We start from the raw sequence: 22,717 nt of genomic DNA, 5'->3' as shown, positions 1-22,717 counted from the left end.
TACTCTTAGGGAAATACGAATCGTCTTATTATTTATACATTCGGTTATAAATAGGATACCTTCAATATTTTATCAATTGCATATTAGACGTTATGTTATGAAATTCCAAAGATAAAAAAATATACAGCAAATTTTTCTATATTTTTATTATTGAGATAGACTGATTCCTCGTAAACGCAACCTATTGCATACGTCACAAAACAATGTCACTGTTCTATCATCTATGGTGATTGGCGCATAAATCACAGATTCCGAAATCGAAAGCCTAGCTTTATTATTGCTATCTCTTTTGAACACATATGCATACAATTACTGCCATTTCATTTTTATGTTAAAAAACTTAGCATTTTATTCGACATGACCATTTGAGAGGGTTGAACGCTGTAATGTCACTACCGCTATAAATTGGAGTTATTCACTGTTTTCGGAAAAAAAATTGATAAAAGTTTTTGTAGTTTCGCTCGGTTGGTGACGGCCGTTTATCTTGTTTGTTGAACATGTCTGAGGGACCTGACACGCCGCCTTTTAGCACGGTGGACATCAATAACGATGGGCGAGATGACGAAGATCTTTTCGCTTCGGCCGTCCAGGTATCTTATTAGAATCTATCTTCCACAGCGGTTAATTTGGATCCGCCCCCCGAAGGACGCCGGCCACCACGTCGACGCCCCTTGTTTGCGTTAAATGTAAAATGATTAACCTGCCAATTAATTATTATTACCAAGTTTATTGTTATAATAAAGGACTAAAGAACATTTAAAAAACATCTCCGTCGACAATAATTATCTCAACTCTGCAGATAATGTATTATGAATATTCAATAATTTTATAAACAGTTTTCTAGAAGTTGTACAATGTAGTAATATAATAGGTATATCAGAATTCTTTATAGTTATTATATAGTTAATTTATGCAGTAAACATACTTACATAAGGACAATTTGACATAAAATGTGTGCAATATAATCATAATAAAATATGTATAATAGAAATACCTAATAGTAGAAAAGGAAGTCTGTTTTTCACAGTTTTCTAAGTTCCAGTTTGGAATGCATTATCTTACTCTTTTACTTACATAAATGTGAAAGTTTGTGAAAATGTTTTCATGTTAGAAGTGAATGGAGATACAACCAAACAGATTTGAATAAAGTGTAGTACACAGGTGGACACAGACATGAATAGATGTCCCAGATTAACACATAGGCTACTTTTTATCTGTGATTTGCTTCCATGGGAAGCAATAGAATTTTTAATCTGACTGTTGAACTTTAAACAGTTGCATTGATTGGGTAAATATCAGGCTATTCATTACTATAGTGATGTAGGGACACTCGTGGAAAAGTCGTTTCATCCAGCCAAAGCCTGAGCAATAGTGGTCAGAGCGTGGAATAAACTCCCAGAACATGTGGTTTCAGCTGGAAATATAAACCAGTTTAAGAACCGACTGGACAAATACTCAGCTACGAATAAAATAAGCGGCAATAGCCTAGTTGGGTGTGGAACAAACTGCCAAGACAAATGTCCGCAGGTTCAAATCCCAAGGGCACACACCTCTGACTTTTCTAAAATCATGTGTGTGTTCTTTGTGAATTTAATGTTCGCTTTAATGGTGAAGGAAAACATTGTAAGGAAACCTACACATCTAAGAAGTTCTCTATAGGAATTTCGAAGGTGTGTGAAGTCTACCAATCCGCACTAGGCCAGCGTGGTGGAGTAAGGCCTAACCCCTTTCAGTAGTAGAGGAGGCCTGTGCTCAGCAGTGGGCAAGTATATAATACAGAGCTGATATTATTATTAAATGAAAACCTGTAGTAATAGCAAGATACGGGCATTATCAGTTGTTTCAACTGCCTGCCAGATATATATAATAATAATAGTGTTAAATTAATTGAACTTGCACCGACTAGTTAACGCTAAATATTTAAATTGTAAACTTATTAAAATATTATCAAGCTGCTTGGCTGCAGCAGTGTGTAGTTGTGTAGTCACTGTAAAGTTCTGGTTTGAAGAATGTTGTAGCCAATATAAGTACTGCACATAATGAGACTTAACATCTCATGTCTCCGGATGGCGAGTGCAATGAAATACCAAGCAATACTTTGTAATTCAAGCTGTAGGATGATTTTTCTACTGTCTATGGGTGGTTGTATCACTTACCATCAGGCAAACGGCAAGCTTGTCTCGTCATTCAAAGCAATAAAAAATAATTATTTTCAGGAAGTGAGCTTGGACCCGGAGGTGAATGGTGCTCGTGAGGATTTGGAGAAGGTGAGCATCAGTGATGCTCCTCCGTCGATCACAACCACTCTCAGCAGTCCAGTTCTTGAAGAGGTAGGAATTGTAAACATATTGAATATAATATGCTGATAAATGAAATTAAATGTTAGTATAGACATAAAAGGTTATCCAATGTATGTAATAGGCGTTCATTGGATGCGTAATTTTAGTAGTAATGATAATTTATTGAATGTATCATTAAAGTTCTTATTATGACAGTCTTCCAAGATTTGTTATAATGGGACAGTTGTTTATTACCTGCAAATTCTAACATTTATGGATTCTATTATTATTGTATTTTGTCATAAATTGCAAAGGAATCCCTTTGCAAAAGAAATAGCTAAAATAAATGTGTGTCACGAAACAGTAAGATCATTGCTGTTAGTAAAATAGCTGTACACATAACATCTGAGTAAGATACACATATTACCCCAGTATATTTGTCACCTTGCAATTACCTTGTAGAATCCTGCTATATTTCATAATCTATTGTCATCAGATAGCGACAGAACGAGCCAACAACATAATAATAACGATAACAGAACCGCAGAAGATCGGCGAGGGTATGATGAGCTCGTATGTAGCATACAGGGTGCTTACAAAAACGAACATGCCGATATTCAGCAAACATGAGTTTGCTGTGCTGCGAAGGTTCAGCGACTTCCTTGGCTTGCACGAGAAGCTCACGGAGAAGTATTTGCGCTCTGGACGTATTATACCACCAGCACCTGAGAAGAGTATAGTTGGTAAGTCGAAATTTTCAACGAATATAACTTTTTTTTTTTCATTTATTGGTCAGGTCTGTTCTTGCTGTTGTTTTTCATGTCATGTCGTGAATTTAGTATTTATTTTGTGTATTTTCCTTTTTGAATTCAAAATTCCAATGTTCCCCAAAGTACTTTTTTATACTGCATTTTTTTAGAATTGAGGATATTCTGGTATTATTTAGTTATTCTTCACAAAACTGACTTACCTCTAATATCTGTATTATGTATTGTTATGTCTGTTATGTTATTCTTGTATTCATCCACCGTAGCAAACTAGCTAATTGCAATCTATTGTAAATGTTAATTGTTATTAAATTGATTTTCAAAATAGACTACCTAAAATGTTTGCATCCGAAATTGATGAATCACGACATAATGTACTCGGCCGTGAGCGGCGATTGCAATGATTCACGAACTTATCGATCAGTTTATTATTAGAATTTCATACTATCTGCCGAATCGGCATGTACCATGGATAACAAGAACGCAATAATATGACAAAAATCTTGTAAATACTTTATATTCTCACCTAATTGTACTTATAATGCACTTGCTTTTCATCGCGGTTTCGTGTGAATAAGTTTTCCAGGATAAAAGTATCGCCATATATTTTCCTGGAATAAAATGGTTCCTATGTCCTTCAAACTATCTCCATACCAAATTTTATCAAAATCTGTTGGGTAGTTTTGCGGTTTATCGCGTTCATACAGGCAGTAACACATGCGGCGGGGGACTTAGGAACTTTTTGAGAGAAACAATTCCGTGATAGATATTCATTGCGTAACTTTAACCGTTTATGCAGCGCACGCAACGGAAGCTCTCAAAAGGAATAAAGCTTCCTCGTTTTTGCATCATTCTTCATTTATGTACCGCTCGTATTAGTCATAGCGTGATGTTATATAGCTTATAGCATTCCTCGATAAATATGCAGTTCCTGTTATAGTGGCGATAGCTTTTCTAAAATTATTATGTATTCTTGGTGAATTATCGCTTGCTTTAACGGTGAAGGAAAACATCGCGAGGAAACCTACATACCTGAGAAATTCTCTATAGGAATTTTGAGGGTGTGTGAAGTCTACCAATCCGCACTAGGCCAGCATGGTGGACTAATCCCTCTCAGTAGTAGAGGAGGCCCGTGGTCAGCAGTGGGACAGTATATAACAGTGCTGAAATTATTATTATTCTGTTACCAGGCACAACAAAGCTGAAGATGACGTCCACGCCGTCGACGGAGAGCGCGAACGGCAGCACGCCCACGGGCGGCGTGCAGTCGCAGTTCGTGGAGCGACGACGCGCGGCTCTCGAGCGGTTCGTCAACCGCGTGGCTCAACATCCCGTGCTCAGCATCGACCCTGACTTCAGGGAGTTTTTGGAGTCGGGTTAGTTGGGTTTAAAGTTCATATAAACAAATGATATGATAATTTGTAAACAGTAGATCCTAATTTGTTTGTGTCTCCATTTCACTTTTCTTGTGACGAAATTTTGTTGAAGGTGTCAATGTTTATTTTAATGTTCATGAGTCTACTAAACATGTTAAATATTATTTACATATTAAAAGGAAAAAGAAAAATAACACAATATAAGAAAGTCATTTATCAATTTATATCATTCTACCCTCTTAAAGATATAGTAACACAGACTAACACTGCAAATTATAACTGAATGTCAATTTCTCCCGTACAGAAGCGGAACTTCCGAAAGCAACAAGCACGTCGGCACTCAGCGGCGCCGGGGTTCTGCGGCTCTTTAACAAGGTCGGCGAGACCGTCAACAAGTTCACTTACAGGATGGACGAGGCTGATCCGGTGAGTCTTTGGGATCATATATGTGTCTATAGCTATTCTGGTTAAAAAAATATGCGAGTGGAGCCTGGAAAGCTGTAATGTATACGTTTTTAGTGCAGATTTTTTTCATTTAATTTTGTGTCTTAATTTTGGTACCATATAAATTCAAAAATAAATATTGCGTCCGACTATCTGTTACTTAAATGATGCCCTAGAGAACGTAATGTTGCATTTAATATGGTGGTAACGTACCGCACTTCATTATTGTATAAATGATGAGGCTGTGTACGAGTGTAGGTTGTGTTGTGTGTGCAGTGGTTCGAGGAGCGGTCGGCGCGCACAGAGGCCCTGGAGGCGGGGCTGCGCCGGCTCAGCGGCGCGTGCGACGCGCTGGCGGGCGAGCGCCGCGAGCTGGCGGCGCGTGCGCACGACGCCGCGCGCGCGCACGCCGCGCTGTCCGGCGCCGACCCGCACGCGCCGCTCTCGCGCGCGCTCTCGCACCACGCCGACCTGCACGAGAAGGTACGACCTATACTCACACGCGCTGGCGGGCGAGCGCCGCGAGCTGGCGGCGCGTGCGCACGACGCCGCGCGCGCGCACGCCGCGCTGTCCGGCGCCGACCCGCACGCGCCGCTCTCGCGCGCGCTCTCGCACCACGCCGACCTGCACGAGAAGGTACGACCTATACTCACACGCGCTGGCGGGCGAGCGCCGCGAGCTGGCGGCGCGTGCGCACGACGCCGCGCGCGCGCACGCCGCGCTGTCCGGCGCCGACCCGCACGCGCCGCTCTCGCGCGCGCTCTCGCACCACGCCGACCTGCACGAGAAGGTACGACCTATACTCACACGCGCTGGCGGGCGAGCGCCGCGAGCTGGCGGCGCGTGCGCACGACGCCGCGCGCGCGCACGCCGCGCTGTCCGGCGCCGACCCGCACGCGCCGCTCTCGCGCGCGCTCTCGCACCACGCCGACCTGCACGAGAAGGTACGACCTATACTCACACGCGCTGGCGGGCGAGCGCCGCGAGCTGGCGGCGCGTGCGCACGACGCCGCGCGCGCACGCCGCGCTGTCCGGCGCCGACCCGCACGCGCCGCTCTCGCGCGCGCTCTCGCACCACGCCGACCTGCACGAGAAGGTACGACCTATACTCACACGCGCTGGCGGGCGAGCGCCGCGAGCTGGCGGCGCGTGCGCACGACGCCGCGCGCGCGCACGCCGCGCTGTCCGGCGCCGACCCGCACGCGCCGCTCTCGCGCGCGCTCTCGCACCACGCCGACCTGCACGAGAAGGTACGACCTATACTCACACGCGCTGGCGGGCGAGCGCCGCGAGCTGGCGGCGCGTGCGCACGACGCCGCGCGCGCGCACGCCGCGCTGTCCGGCGCCGACCCGCACGCGCCGCTCTCGCGCGCGCTCTCGCACCACGCCGACCTGCACGAGAAGGTACGACCTATACTCACACGCGCTGGCGGGCGAGCGCCGCGAGCTGGCGGCGCGTGCGCACGACGCCGCGCGCGCGCACGCCGCGCTGTCCGGCGCCGACCCGCACGCGCCGCTCTCGCGCGCGCTCTCGCACCACGCCGACCTGCACGAGAAGGTACGACCTATACTCACACGCGCTGGCGGGCGAGCGCCGCGAGCTGGCGGCGCGTGCGCACGACGCCGCGCGCGCGCACGCCGCGCTGTCCGGCGCCGACCCGCACGCGCCGCTCTCGCGCGCGCTCTCGCACCACGCCGACCTGCACGAGAAGGTACGACCTATACTCACACGCGCTGGCGGGCGAGCGCCGCGAGCTGGCGGCGCGTGCGCACGACGCCGCGCGCGCGCACGCCGCGCTGTCCGGCGCCGACCCGCACGCGCCGCTCTCGCGCGCGCTCTCGCACCACGCCGACCTGCACGAGAAGGTACGACCTATACTCACACGCGCTGGCGGGCGAGCGCCGCGAGCTGGCGGCGCGTGCGCACGACGCCGCGCGCGCACGCCGCGCTGTCCGGCGCCGACCCGCACGCGCCGCTCTCGCGCGCGCTCTCGCACCACGCCGACCTGCACGAGAAGGTACGACCTATACTCACACGCGCTGGCGGGCGAGCGCCGCGAGCTGGCGGCGCGTGCGCACGACGCCGCGCGCGCGCACGCCGCGCTGTCCGGCGCCGACCCGCACGCGCCGCTCTCGCGCGCTCTCGCACCACGCCGACCTGCACGAGAAGGTACGACCTATACTCACACGCGCTGGCGGGCGAGCGCCGCGAGCTGGCGGCGCGTGCGCACGACGCCGCGCGCGCACGCCGCGCTGTCCCGCGCCGACCCGCACGCGCCGCTCTCGCGCGCGCTCTCGCACCACGCCGACCTGCACGAGAAGGTACGACCTATACTCACACGCGCTGGCGGGCGAGCGCCGCGAGCTGGCGGCGCGTGCGCACGACGCCGCGCGCGCGCCCGCCGCGCTGTCCGGCGCCGACCCGCACGCGCCGCTCTCGCGCGCGCTCTCGCACCACGCCGACCTGCACGAGAAGGTACGACCTATACTCACACGCGCTGGCGGGCGAGCGCCGCGAGCTGGCGGCGCGTGCGCACGACGCCGCGCGCGCGCACGCCGCGCTGTCCGGCGCCGACCCGCACGCGCCGCTCTCGCGCGCGCTCTCGCACCACGCCGACCTGCACGAGAAGGTACGACCTATACTCACACGCGCTGGCGGGCGAGCGCCGCGAGCTGGCGGCGCGTGCGCACGACGCCGCGCGCGCGCACGCCGCGCTGTCCGGCGCCGACCCGCACGCGCCGCTCTCGCGCGCGCTCTCGCACCACGCCGACCTGCACGAGAAGGTACGACCTATACTCACACGCGCTGGCGGGCGAGCGCCGCGAGCTGGCGGCGCGTGCGCACGACGCCGCGCGCGCGCACGCCGCGCTGTCCGGCGCCGACCCGCACGCGCCGCTCTCGCGCGCGCTCTCGCACCACGCCGACCTGCACGAGAAGGTACGACCTATACTCACACGCGCTGGCGGGCGAGCGCCGCGAGCTGGCGGCGCGTGCGCACGACGCCGCGCGCGCGCACGCCGCGCTGTCCGGCGCCGACCCGCACGCGCCGCTCTCGCGCGCGCTCTCGCACCACGCCGACCTGCACGAGAAGGTACGACCTATACTCACACGCGCTGGCGGGCGAGCGCCGCGAGCTGGCGGCGCGTGCGCACGACGCCGCGCGCGCGCACGCCGCGCTGTCCGGCGCCGACCCGCACGCGCCGCTCTCGCGCGCGCTCTCGCACCACGCCGACCTGCACGAGAAGGTACGACCTATACTCACACGCGCTGGCGGGCGAGCGCCGCGAGCTGGCGGCGCGTGCGCACGACGCCGCGCGCGCGCACGCCGCGCTGTCCGGCGCCGACCCGCACGCGCCGCTCTCGCGCGCGCTCTCGCACCACGCCGACCTGCACGAGAAGGTACGACCTATACTCACACGCGCTGGCGGGCGAGCGCCGCGAGCTGGCGGCGCGTGCGCACGACGCCGCGCGCGCGCACGCCGCGCTGTCCGGCGCCGACCCGCACGCGCCGCTCTCGCGCGCGCTCTCGCACCACGCCGACCTGCACGAGAAGGTACGACCTATACTCACACGCGCTGGCGGGCGAGCGCCGCGAGCTGGCGGCGCGTGCGCACGACGCCGCGCGCGCACGCCGCGCTGTCCGGCGCCGACCCGCACGCGCCGCTCTCGCGCGCGCTCTCGCACCACGCCGACCTGCACGAGAAGGTACGACCTATACTCACACGCGCTGGCGGGCGAGCGCCGCGAGCTGGCGGCGCGTGCGCACGACGCCGCGCGCGCGCACGCCGCGCTGTCCGGCGCCGACCCGCACGCGCCGCTCTCGCGCGCGCTCTCGCACCACGCCGACCTGCACGAGAAGGTACGACCTATACTCACACGCGCTGGCGGGCGAGCGCCGCGAGCTGGCGGCGCGTGCGCACGACGCCGCGCGCGCGCACGCCGCGCTGTCCGGCGCCGACCCGCACGCGCCGCTCTCGCGCGCGCTCTCGCACCACGCCGACCTGCACGAGAAGGTACGACCTATACTCACACGCGCTGGCGGGCGAGCGCCGCGAGCTGGCGGCGCGTGCGTCATGTCAGACCGCGCGCGCCGTGCATTTGAGCGATCCAAAAACAAGGATGTGTCCTCACTGCACACAAGTGAGCGATTGGAATCTACGGATAGCTATTATGATTTAACGAATGTATCCGAAATGGTTGATAATGACTTAGAAGGTTGGAAAACAATAAGAAAACCTAATAAAAATAAAAAAAAAACATTTACAATCATTCGGAAAAGGTGGCAACCAGGAAATTTCTACATTTCAGGCTGTTGAGAAAAAAATATTTTTACATGTATGGTCACTTCATCCTGATACAACCGAGAATGCAATTGCTCAACATGTCACCAAATTATGTGGGTCTAGTAATATAAAAGTAGAGAAATTAATTCCCAAAACTAAAAGAGATTACGCCTCATTTATGATTGGAGTGCCAGAGTCTTTGTTTCCGGAAATTAATGATCAGAAAAGCTGGCCATTAAATACCCGTTTCAATAAATGGGTCTGGTTTCGAAACTCAACCAAAACAAAAAAAAATGATAATAAATAAGAAATATATTCATATTTATTACCAGAATGTCAGGGGCCTAAGAACGAAGACTGGTATTTTTTATACTAACCTATTAGCTTCATCTTATGATTTATTTGCTGTTACTGAGTCTGGTCTTAATGATTCGATTCATGATGGAGAAATTATTCCGCCTGGATTCAAAATAATACGTTGTGATAGACAGGACGGACGAAAACAAGGAGGTGTCTTTTTAGCAGCGACTTCGCGCTTCGAACTGAAACGTGTCTTCGTTGGCAACGTGGATGCAGCCTTATTTGAAATTGTCAGTGCTACCATTCACATGGATAATAATTATTTATTTTTATGTTGTGTTGTTTATATTCCTCCAAAATGTATTCCAAATCACTATATGCGTTTATTTCATATTTTAGAAGATTTGTCAGTTAAATATGATAAGATTTTAGTGTTCGGTGATTTCAATATGCCATCCACAACGGTGGAAATACGGAATTATTATGAATATGTGAGCTCCTTCTGTGAATTCCGTCAGGTAAACGATATACCCAATATTAATAACCGTACTTTAGATTTAGTGTTAACATCATTATTACCGAGCGACTTACAAGTACATGTTTCTGATGAACCGCTAGTAGACATTGACAGACACCACCCCCCCTTGCCATAAAGGTGATAAGGGCCACAAACCGATTGACTTTGACAGAAGTGATTCAGCACGATTCGGACAATGTTAATTTAAACTCAGTACATAACAGGCCCAGATGGAATTTTCATAAGGCCGATTTGTTTACTTTATATAATGATTTATCATTAATTAATTGGGACACTCTGTATCGTATCAAAAATTCAAATGAAGCTATTGAACATTTATATAATACCCTTATTGAAGTCTTTGATGATTCTGTTCCAAGAGTGTACCGTAGGTTTCCTAGGATTAAGGAAAAATATAACTATCCTGATTGGTATACACCGGACTTAATACAACTTATCAGAAAAAAGTGGAAGCATCACAAATTATTTAAAATTACTGGTTCAAAATGTGATTACGAAACATTTTCCCATTACCGTTCTCAAGTTAAAGAAAAAATTGCATCAGATTATGTTTTATATCAAAATAGATTGCAATCAAATTTTATAAAAGATCCTAAGACTTTCTGGAAATTTATTAGGTGCAAGCATTCCAAACGCTATAGTACAAAAATTTCTAAAGACGGACTCTTATTGGCCGATGAAGAATGTACGGAATCGTTTGCTTCGTATTTTAAATCAGTATATAGTAATGTGAGACCAAAGCTGAATGCTGATGCAGCGGAGCGCGAAGCGGGTGCATACGCGGGTGCAGCTCGGGTGCACGTTGGCCAGCTGACCGCACGTCAAGTGCGTGCTGCCCTAAGCCGCATCAAGCCTAAACATTCTGTAGGCCCTGACGGTATACCGCCTTATATTGTTAAAGACTGTAGTAAGATCTTTGAAGAACCACTATTGCACATCTTTAATTTATGTTTAAGAGAAAGTAGGTATCCCGATAATTGGAAAATCACTCGAGTTATCCCGGTTCCGAAAGGAGGCTCAAAATCAGATGTTAGTGAATATCGACCAGTAGCAGTGCTGTCTGCATTTGCCAAGGTATTTGAAATGGTTTTGTACACTAGTATATTGACACAAGTGGACAACCGATTGACTAATACACAACATGGCTTTCGGGGTAGGAGTACAGGGACTAACCTATTGTCATTCATATCTTATCTAACTCCAGTCCTTGATGCTGGAAGACAAGTTGATGCCGCGTACTTCGACTTTGGAAAGGCATTTGACACAGTTGATAATGACATTTTACTCAGAAAGTTCGCTGCGATAGGCTTTACTCCTCATCTTTTGAAATTCTTCGCTAATTACCTTGGCGATCGCAGACAGTATGTTGAATATGCCGGTTATGAATCTCGCCTATACCTCACTTTATCAGGTGTGAGTCAAGGAAGTACACTAGGACCATTAGAATTCATTATCATGGTTAATGATCTCCCATCAATCATCGTAGAGTCGGAATGTCTTTTGTTTGCTGACGACCTCAAGATATTTCGGTCCATAGCTGATACATCTGATTCTGAGCGTCTCCAACGAGATATTGATAGAGTTGTGCAGTGGAGTAAGAGCAACAAGCTGTATTTCAATGTGGTCAAATGCAGTGTGATAAGCTATAGCCGTGCACGAGCACCACTCAACTATCAGTACAGGATGGATGCCGTGATCATACCGCGAGTTATTTCTTTACGGGATTTAGGAATCCAGATGGTAGCAGAATTTACCTTTCGTAATCACATTATTGACATCTGTAAGAAGGCTTTTCGTAAACTAGGATTTATTTTGAGACACTGCAATAATATTTTTGGTACTTTAGTAATCAAAATTCTATTTAATGCGTTGGTTCGAAGTCAGCTCGAAACTAGCGCTATAATATGGAATCCTCATGAAACAAAATATACACTCATGGTGGAAAAAATACAAAATAAATTCACTCGCTTTCTATATAATAAGCAATATGGTGTGTACCCTTATTATCCTTTGATGTACCCCAGCCTGTTTGTGATAGGTATGGTTGGTTACTGCAAGCTGGAAGTGAGGAGGGATGTTGGGCTTGTCAAATTAATATTTAAAGTGTGGCGCGGGTGGGTACACCTGCCGGAGGTGCTCTCCGCGCTACAGCTGTGCGTGCCGAGCGGCCGCGTCAGCACTCGGCGCCACCTACCACTGTTCCGCCTTCAAACACCGCGAACAAATATTCTAAGGTTTGCGCCCTTGTCACGGGCCATACGATTGCTTAATACTATATCTCAGAACTTGGATATATTTATATGTAACCTGTCAGAATTCACTGAAATGGCTCATAGATGTGTTGAAGTAGATTGTTAAAATTAAATCTGTATAACATCGCATTGGTTTCAACTATTATGGTGTTATAATATATGTATAAATAAATAAATAAATAAATTCATAATTTATTTTGGAAAGTTTTCTTTATTTTAAATGGAAAATTCTTTACAATTAAACTTAACGTAGTTGATTTGAGGTTTCCAATATCTTCAGGTGTTTATGTGACTGATTGTACATAATGAAAAATATTTACAGATTGAACATTTAAGACTGGAACAATCAAACACGGACTTCTACGTACTGGCCGAGCACATCAAGGACTACCTCGGCCTCATCGGCGCCATCAAGGACGTCTTCCATGAGAGGGTCAAGGTGACTACACAGATAATATATCCTTTAATTATAATCCTGTTTTTAAAATAATAAAGTAACAGAACTGCTCCCGAAAACGAAGACTGTAACTAGAGGTCCTTAATCATAATTTTACTATAGATATTTTGCAGTTTTATATACATATAAATATTACTTACACATATGTAATAAACACATTTAAATTTAAGCACCATGTAACATAATTAATGTTCAGCTGACATTTGCGGTCAACGACTTCGCACGAGCGGAGCGCGCCGTCTTCAATTCGTTGTTAAAATTATGATTATTGGATCGTAATTTTTTATATTTTCATTGTGTCGTATCAAGAATCACAAGTATTTTCACCTGTCTTCCTTTTCAAAACCCTTGCAGAGCATATTTATTTTACAATACAATAAAATATCAACAATTAATGTTGCCTTTGCCTTAGGAGCAAAATTAAAAAATATAAAGAAGTTCTTGAACTAACTAACCAGGCATCTTAAGACATGAGCTGTATTGACCTATTAATTTAATTTAACATTAACAAATATGGCCCACTTGCTCATTAAATTAAAATACATATTAACTTTTAAAATGAAACCACAGATAATAAAACAATAAAGTTTCAATTTTAATATCACCACATCATACATAGCATTTAATACTGCTTTTATTAACAGGTGTTCCAAAACTGGCAACACGCTCAAATGCAGCTAACCAAGCGGAGAGAGAACAAGGCAAAGGCTGAACTTGCTAACAGACCGGAGAAGATTGAGCAGGCTTCTAACGAAATTATCGAGGTGGGTATTGGGTATTGGGTATTGGCTTATTGTTACTTTACACTTCAATAGATGTCTTCCATAGTAATGAAATAGTGAATCAAATTCGATTTTTCTGGTATAAAAGGTCTGGAATTTGTCGTATATTACAAAAAGGTGTGTCTTGGTGGCGTATTTGTACTGCATGCGCGGTACGGCAACGCTCTGAGGTCCTGGGTTGGAATCCCGGGTCGAGCCAAGTGAAATTGGTTTTTTCTACTCAGTATCAGTCGGGAGTCTAGGATTTGTGGCCGAAATAGCGATAGGCTCGCCCCCTATCACACCATGGAACGGAACACACTGAGAGAAAAGTGGGTGTCCTGGTTTTGCCTCTACGTACCTGTTAGGGGATAAATACGTGATGTATGTTTGTTTAAAAATAGGGGGTTAATCAAATATCTCATCTGTGCTTTTTTTTCATAGTGGGAGGCGAAAGTGGAACGCGGACAGCAGGAATTCGACACGATATCGCGCGTGATCAAGAAGGAGATCGAGCGCTGGGACGAACTGCGCCAGGACGAGCTGCGAGCCGCACTGCTGCGCTACCTCGAGGAACACATGAAGCATCAAGCTCAGGTAACAGCTGCTAACAATCGACATGGAAAAGAAATTGATTCTATAATCTAGACTGCTGTGAACACAGTGACAGAAACTGAGTCTGAAAAAAAATATGTTGGCGATTGAAACTCAATGTTATGTTCTATCGCATTTGGTTGATATTAATATACCAAAAATAAAAACATACCTTACATATGGTTCAATATGATGGGCATGTTTAGTACAATTTTCTCTGTGAAAAAATAAATAAAGTTCAATCTTAATTACTATCATCTATCGAGCTCAATAACTTCACCACAACAACGTTCGACCGCAGAGTCTAATACGATAAATGTCCTTCGCAGGCAATCCGATACTGGGACGCGTTCCTGCCAGAAGCGCGGGCGATCAAATGAGTAGGGGAGTGACGGCGACATCGCGCTGCCTCACCAACCTCTACGCCAAACACGACTTTAGCACCAACTATTGTAAATCCTTGAGATTCTAATGTAACAATAGTGAGTCTTAACTGCAATGTAATATCCAAACACCGTCATATAATAACCCATTTAGCATCGGAATGTTTGCCGGCAAACATGACAGCTACATGACATTACGCGTGTCACGGAAAAATAACCTTATTATGTAGTATATAATAAGGTTATATTCCCGTGACACACGTAATGTCATGTAGCTGTCATGTTTGCCGGCAAACATTCCGCTGGTAAATGGGGTCCGGCAACAGATAATAATCCTGCAATTTTATACTGTTCTACTGCTAGGCGCGGGTCTCTTCTCTTACTGAGAGGCTTAGACTAATCCACCACTAAAACTTCATTACTTTGCTATTGCATCATGTTCTTAGTAACTTACGAATTGATTATCGATAGATAAAATAAAGAAATCTTTTATAAGCCAGTTATCTGCTGAATAGGTAATTAAGACAGTGAGCTTAGGCGTTACTCATCAATTTCTGCGAACTGCTTTTTTGGTTTCCATAATTCAATGCAAGAAATGGTAAAACCGCCATATACACTTTACAAGCAGTCACTATTAACTAATTTTTATAGGGGCACAGCAAAGTAACCCCAAAGCAAGTGGAGTAAGGTCCAAATATCCAGTGTTTACTGACAAGAATATTTATCCCTCAGCAACACAATTATGCCTGCCTATTTGAAATCTACAGCGTGGCTTGGTTTTTAGCCATCGACATTTCATTGCCTAAGTTTGATGCAAATGCCTATAATAAAATATCGATGTTTAGAAATTCTATAATCACAAAATCAGCATCCGCGACTCACTATCGTCATTTTAGATGTTAATGTGTTATCGATATGTAATTTATAGTCGATCAAAATGATTGCTCAGTGGAGATCTCGGTGCTTCCCTAGAATAGTTCAATCTTAAAGTTTGCACTTGCGTAAATTTTATCGATAAATCATTTTGTATCATATAAAATATTCGAATTCAATCGAGTATGTATCGACTTAATACAATTTACAGTACCAGCACGCGTACCATGTATTCGCCAATCTAGATTTAAGGTGATATTCGCTTGTCTGCATTTTAAACCAACCAGTTTTATATAAATTTTTAAACTTTTCATTAACTTTAGTGAACAGCAAATACATTACACTCACATAATACGCTGTTTGCTGGCAATTAATTTGTTTGAGAACAGCTAATAGATTATACTCACATAATACGTTTTTTGCTAGCGATACGTAAGTCAATACACGAATATTTCTGACTGAATGTACGTGTGGTTGAAATAAATTCAATTACATAGCAAAATTAACACATTTTTCCCCAATTTTTTTGTAATGCCTAGAATTGTTTTAGGGAGGTACCGAATTTAGAGATTCTTATACAGCATGTTCTGATGTTTCGATGTCTAGATATTTTCATGAAACATAATTGTAATGTATGATAATGTAGTCTATACATTGTGTCTATGTTCTTAATGGTACCAACATAACAGAATTATATGTAGGGTAAAAACACCTAAAGAGGGCACCTCAAATTTTGAGACAATTTTTGCCATTTAATTTCATACATTCCGGCAAAAATATATTTGAGGTATTCAGAAAGAGAAAATAAATAAATATATAAGTATGAGATATTTGTAAAATTGTATAAATGGAGGTGTGATTGTATATCTGTTCTAAATAATTCCTTTGAGGATATGTATATGAATAAATTGTTATGATTTTCACTTATGAAGACTTGTCTACTGCACTGTATTATATTTTTAAATACTGCAGATTTGTTTTGTATCATTTTAATATGCACTCTTTTATACATTAATGGTTTAATAAAGTAGGTTTAATTTCTAAGCAATAAACTTTGGTAAAGAAAACCGCTTCGTTATTATGAGAAAATGTTTATCAAAATTATTAACTCGATAAGTTATCCAATTCCACGAGATCGGATAAATAATAAAGTAATAATCAATCAAATGTCGAAGTAGAAACTAAAGACAGATAATTACGTTTGCCGCAAAATTTTTGATTATCTATATTATATTATCTATTAATATCGATGGGAAATTGCGTTTAGTAATGTGCCAAAAGTTTGACACAACTGATTTGCTACGCCAAGAAAGTGATCCTTTCGTAGTTTTTCAGTTTTCAACCTGCCTACGATATATTAAAATAGATATATATGTATTTGGAAATTTACGAAGCAATATAAACATTTATCAGATTTGAAACAGTTGTTGAAAACAATTGGCATGAATACGATAAGTAAAAGGTGAAGGAAGCACTGGTAATAAAACATAAAAAAAAATACTTTTTTCTTATGAATTATTATGTATGCACATTTCAAAGCGAGCTTTATATTTCTTTAAATATTTTGCACGCGAACAAAGTTAACCACACTTAACATAAAACAATATGAAATCTATAACCTGCTCAACTTCTAAAAAATCTTTCACCATGTTAGGTGATTTTCTCCTATTCTGATCTCTGAGTATAAATGAGTAAATATTTTTCGCTAGCACGGTATACGGATTGTCACGCATTAGACACGAGTGGAATGAAACTAAATCTTGGACTTATGCTTATATTTTAAACCAGGTAGATATGGACGTGTCGTAAAAAAAATAATGGCTATTATCTCAACATTGTTTTTATTTGTTCTTAATTTAAAAGTTATGAATGTTTGAAATCACACTTTACTACCGAAGTGTTTTTTTTTTTGTAATTGTTACTGGCCTCTTTAAAAATATTTTCATTTGAACAATGTCCAAGATACGTCCTTGGAATTAGAATTTTAATTTTCAGTATGTGCTATTTATGTTTAAGTTCTCCTTAATTTTGTTATAATTGTATATTTTTATATAGTCATTTGTTTTTATCTCAAATGTAAAATTACGTATTTTCATAATAGCAGTTATTCAAAATATTATTTTTCATGTTACAGTCAAAGTATGGAGTTGGATGTCTGAATGTTGTAATTAGTTGAAAATTTCTTATGTTAAAGTTACGTTTGGTATTTTAGACTATTGTTACGTCGCCGACTCACTATTACAAGGTCCTATGTAAATTTTTACATATGTTCAAATAATATAACTCAGAAAATTGAGATTAAAATTTTCATGTTGGTAAAAATTAGGAAAGACAAGCAGTAGTGATTCTTCCTTTATTTGTCTTGGGATTATTAGAAATTATTAATGAAAATAACATAAAATTATGTGCATAATTAAATTTGTGAAAAAAATAACATAGAGCCTTGTAATAGTGAGACAGCGGTATGTAAAGCTCCCAACAGTCCGAACATATTCTGACCGTAACAAAACGTTAGTAACTTAGATATTGAATATTAGGTAGTATGATTGAAAGAAAAATCGAGTCTAATGTATTCCTTATTTTTTATATTGCCAAATATATTTTAGTGGTAATTCGGTGTAATGAAGAAGATGAATATAAATAAAGTATATAATGTTGATTTCCATTTCAATGGGTGTTTCTTTTGACAATAGCAATACGTTCCAGCCGCATTATCTATGCCGCACGTTATTTTGATAGTTCGTAGCAAGAACGTAACGCACCGCGTCGCGTTTAAGACAATAGAAATTGGCATACGGAATACCATTCCACGCTTATTTCACGAAGATAACGTAACTCGGCCACGTTGCGAGTTAACACTATCGTAGAGAGTAATGACCACGCTATGGATTTTTTTTCTCGTCGAATCTGTGACTAAGTTCCTGTACTTTGAAGGTTTGGAGAGATGCTGTCAATTTCTTAACAAAACTAATCTATAGTTGAGTAGTTTAGCAATGTAGTTGATTGAAGTGTCAATTACTTCCTATTTATATCAAGAAGAGATAGTAGTAGCTCGTTTCTGATCTTTTGTGACCTACAACTTTATTTTTCGCCTGTTAATAACGCGTTATCTCTACTACCACTTGGAGGGTGAGTGGAATGGATAGGTGTGTTGTTTTCACCGGTCTTACGACCCAATGTCGATACTTGGGAGTATAACGTTATCCGAGCGAGCATTGGACCAAGTCCCTATCCCCTATATACCCTACACCGGCATACCAACCAAAACCCGCGGTGGCCTCGACGCATACGGAACCGCCCCAGGGTATCTTGTTGCTCTAAGATAGCTGCTCAGCATCATTCATGCACGATAGCGCATTGCGGCAGCTCTCTAATTAAGTGGCCAAAATGCCCCCACACATTAAAGGACGCCTTTGGAGTCTACGACACCGGGAGACCTACTAACCACATTGTCGTCCACCTCAGAGTCGCTGTAGTCGAGCTAGCAGCCCTCCACTGCTCGCCCGTGACTCTAAGCCCCAATTAGTCGCCTCTTACAACAGGCAGGGGCTGCCGTGGCGGAATTCTCTAGATGACTTCGAAGGGCAATGTGTTATGACTCTGCACCGTGTTGCGATTCGTTAGATTCCTTAATTAATAATAAAACAAATATGTCTTTAATAAAGTTATATATTTTTAGAAATAACATCGTCTTTTCTCGAAATGAGTTTAATATTTCAAGATAATACGCTTTGACATAGTATTGTAGTAAGTAATAAGCCATTCAATCAGATAAGATAGAATATACCAGAACTACTACATATGTAAGGTGTCTTTACTATAGACAATGTAAGTACTTTAAGCAAGAATGAGTCGCCTTTTTCTAGAACTCGTATTTTTTATTTAAGGAAGCACACCAGTAGCACATGCATTAGTCTATTACAGTATTAGGTTTAAGAAATCGTAAATTCTGATGCGCCTGCTTCATCATCATCAGCCACATAAAGTCCACTGTTGAACGTAGGCCTCCCACAAAGATTTCTAGACGGATCTGTCGAAAGCAGCCTGCATCCAACGTGTTCCTGCGACCTTTACCTTAACGCACCTGCTTATTAAATTGAATTCTGATTGCTCCACGTTACAAGATTACAGGAGCGAATGATTTCTGTAACTACATCCATACAAACTACAGAAACAAGTATCGACCGCAGCCCGTAGGTATTTTGTAACTTTCTACGTACTGCTCAATTTTGTATTTATATATTGATAAGGGCTAAATATTTCGGATAAAAAATATATTGAATAAAATACAAAACAAAAATTTAAAATAGCAGTTCTATGCATAGAAGAGACTAAGTAAATAGCTTCTTCATTGAGTCGTATAACTTGCTGGATAGATACGTTTTGTCAGTGAAAAATCAGCCCTAAGTCGCGGACTTAGGGCATGGTCTGTGTGTATGAAAAAATCACCGATTAATTTTCCTCCTTGGAAAAGGTTTCAGGTATTATTTTGATTCATTTGTTAATTAGTAACATCGATGATATCTGTTATATCAGGAAAAAACGTTACGGATGAGCATAGCTTTATCTCCAAATGAATACCAGATAATGAATTACATTGTGATTATGAAGATATTAATCACGAACTAAGCTTTGGCTATCTTAAAATAGCCTAGAACTTTGATTTGATTGTAAATATATTGTTCCACTTAACAGCAATGTATATTATGTTGAACAGTGGAGATTTGTTTGTTTATGGCCGAAATATTAACAATAATGCACAGAACCTGGAATCTACGCTAATATATAAAGCTGAAGAGTTTGTTTGACCGCGCTAATCTTAGGAACAACTAAATTGATTTTGTTTTTTTTTTCACTTATTGGAAGCCACAATACTCCGTTTTATCCCGGGAAAATATAAAGCGGGTCTTTTTTCTCCGGAAAACCTTTTCACGTGGGGAGAACCCCGAGCAAATGCTAATATACTTAATATATAACCTTTTTATAGCAGCCTAGTGGAGATTTAAAAAAGCAAATGTAGTTAACACTGATTCTCAACCCCGACACAGCCACAGCTTACCGGCTTTGGAATTGGATACATCATAACAAGTCTAGAAAGTATAGCCTGACAAGGAAAATAATTTAAAAGTTAACATTGTTAACGCAAGAAATTAGTTCCATATATAATGGCACAGCCTTTAGCAATGTAAACACTATATTTTGGCATATAAAAATCCTTACAGTGGAAAAACCTGTACCTGTCCGTGATTCAGTTATCGTTGTTATTCAACGAGACTTGTCTAAACTTTGAACAGACATTATTTGAAAATATACTGTGTTTACACGTTAAGTAGGTATTTTAATGCCACCCAAAGGTGCAGGCTTAAAAACATCCTTGTCTATGTAGGTTGTGTGTGTGTTATGTAGTAGAACATCTTGATAGACAATCTGGGTCGTCGGTTAAAATTAAACGATGGGACTTACCCTTATACGTATAGTATCAACAATGATGCCAATATTTATTCAATACTCGTGATTGCAAAAGTGCAAACATTTATGAATCACGCAATAAGAACCTATCTATGGAGAATTCTCTGTAAGAATAACCTACATATCAATAATGATCAATTTACTAATGCTTGCATGCGTCACTAACATATCATTTATTTATAATAATAAAACTACTAGGAAAAAACAAAAGTTTTGATTGTCCAAGTTACCTATACAAAAACAACAACGTGGCCAAATCAGTTCATTCTGATAAGTTTATCGCAAGATTAATGATAAACTCATTCAACTATCATTCGTATAAAAGTGAGCATACTTTATGAGGCGTTGTTAATTTGTCACACAATAAACCGTAGGTGAGTACACAATCTTGTTATTTCTGTCTACATGATTTTCAAATTTGTTTAGCTTCTGTTAGTTTATTTATTTACCTGAATTCGTGCAACCTATATATTCAAGTGTGATATTTATTTACCTGCGTACGTGCGTCCTATATATTCAAGTGTGAGAACGCACCACGCGCCAAATGTTTTACAACATATATTTCTTTTGTTTGATAAATAGATACTTAACCCATGTTTTTCTCATTTAGCTTTTCACAATCCACTACTAAACCTTGCTATCAATAAAAATAAATATTTGCATTTATGTTCCAGACGAAATGAAACTGCTGATCGTACTTGCCCTTATCGGCGCTGCCTTCGCCTTCCCCGAGGATGTGCAGCCAATTGAGTTGGGAGAGGCCCTGGCACCCGAATACATTGACTTCGGAATGGCATACATTCCCGAATCAGTGGCTCATGAAGCTGGTTTAGACAAATCTGTCGACGAGCCAGCGCCCATCCACTTCGTTAACGAAAACGGAGACATTCAGTCATACGTTGAGCACAGCCCAGTAGACGTAGCCGAAGCACCCGTAGACGAACTTTCGCCTGTCCACTTCGTTAACAATGATGAAGTCCAGCCATTCGTTGAGGAAGTCCCAGTAGACGCACCCGTCGAAAGCAACCCAGCAATCGCTCCCGGAGAACTTGAAGCCGTCCAAGTGGTTGACCTCGACGACTTACCTGAACACCCCAGCCCCTTCATGTACGCGATTCATGTTGACGAACCCGTGATCGTCGACGCGCCGGAAGGCGATCATTTTTACCCCGGCAAACTTTACGATGACCCTACCTGGCGCTAATTTTTCTAGGGGAAACAAATTTACTACAATAACATTTTGTGAAACATCCACTTCATCAACCGTTTAAATCGTTCAACATCTTTTGTAAAAAACTGAAGCAACTAATAAACAATATTTAAAAAAAATCGTTTGTTTATTTTAAATATACTAAACCTATTGTTTTGTTGTTTTCGTGGGAAAACAAATTAGCGTTGTTAGTTTATGCCTTGCCTCATAAATTACAACTTAAAGAATACGTTGAACTCACGATAGGACCTACGACTTTCCGGTATTCAGCTCCAAGTGATTGTAAATATCAGGCTACAGCAGGGCTGAGTCCTAACACTGCATTCTATACAAAGATAAAAAGAAATCCCAAAGTCTTAGCGTAGATAAATCTCTACATTATCTATGGTCGGGTCTTACGCACAATTTGCAATTTTGGAGATAAAGCCTCCGTAGACTGTAAGATCACAGCAGCTTGCAGCCATCCATACTACCGTCCCTTCTGAAAACAATTCCAAGCCATTTTGCCTATTTTTATGCAGTTATAACTTCCGCCTATAATCCCTAAATTATAGATAATTACCGGTCATACTGAGTGTAATTTCCAATAAGTACCTATCAACTGACGTGTGTTTTTATAATTGGAAAATCCAAATATGAAATACCTAATTACAAGACCTGAGCAATGCGGTTTAACATCCTCTGTAGCCACACTTTGATGACACTTTCTCTACGCTAAAGAAGCGATGC

The 22,717-nt window shown here is 43.3% G+C and overlaps 2 protein-coding genes across 2 annotated transcripts; both read left to right on the top strand.

The window, feature by feature from the left end:
- The first annotated feature begins 349 nt into the window (after positions 1–349).
- LOC115448502 (sorting nexin-2) lies at positions 350–17,980 on the top strand. Its single transcript, XM_037439071.1, has 10 exons — positions 350–590; positions 2,217–2,330; positions 2,776–3,022; positions 4,237–4,422; positions 4,727–4,848; positions 5,143–5,349; positions 12,564–12,680; positions 13,343–13,462; positions 13,904–14,056; positions 14,383–17,980. Exons 1-10 carry the CDS (start codon positions 498–500, stop codon positions 14,431–14,433), a joined length of 1,410 nt encoding a protein of 469 aa, XP_037294968.1. The 5' UTR covers positions 350–497; the 3' UTR covers positions 14,434–17,980.
- A 3,015-nt stretch (positions 17,981–20,995) lies between these two features.
- LOC115448519 lies at positions 20,996–22,107 on the top strand. The gene is made up of 2 exons (XM_030175968.2): positions 20,996–21,152; positions 21,453–22,107. Exon 2 carries the CDS (start codon positions 21,458–21,460, stop codon positions 21,980–21,982), a length of 525 nt encoding a protein of 174 aa, XP_030031828.1. The 5' UTR covers positions 20,996–21,152; positions 21,453–21,457; the 3' UTR covers positions 21,983–22,107.
- The last annotated feature ends 610 nt before the right edge of the window (positions 22,108–22,717 follow it).

This window comes from Manduca sexta, chromosome 16 (assembly GCF_014839805.1).
Source record: "Manduca sexta isolate Smith_Timp_Sample1 chromosome 16, JHU_Msex_v1.0, whole genome shotgun sequence".
In the NCBI taxonomy this organism is placed as follows: Eukaryota; Metazoa; Arthropoda; class Insecta; order Lepidoptera; family Sphingidae; genus Manduca; species Manduca sexta.
Note: the sequence above shows the minus strand (reverse complement) of the source record. Positions and strands in the feature narration are given on the sequence as shown.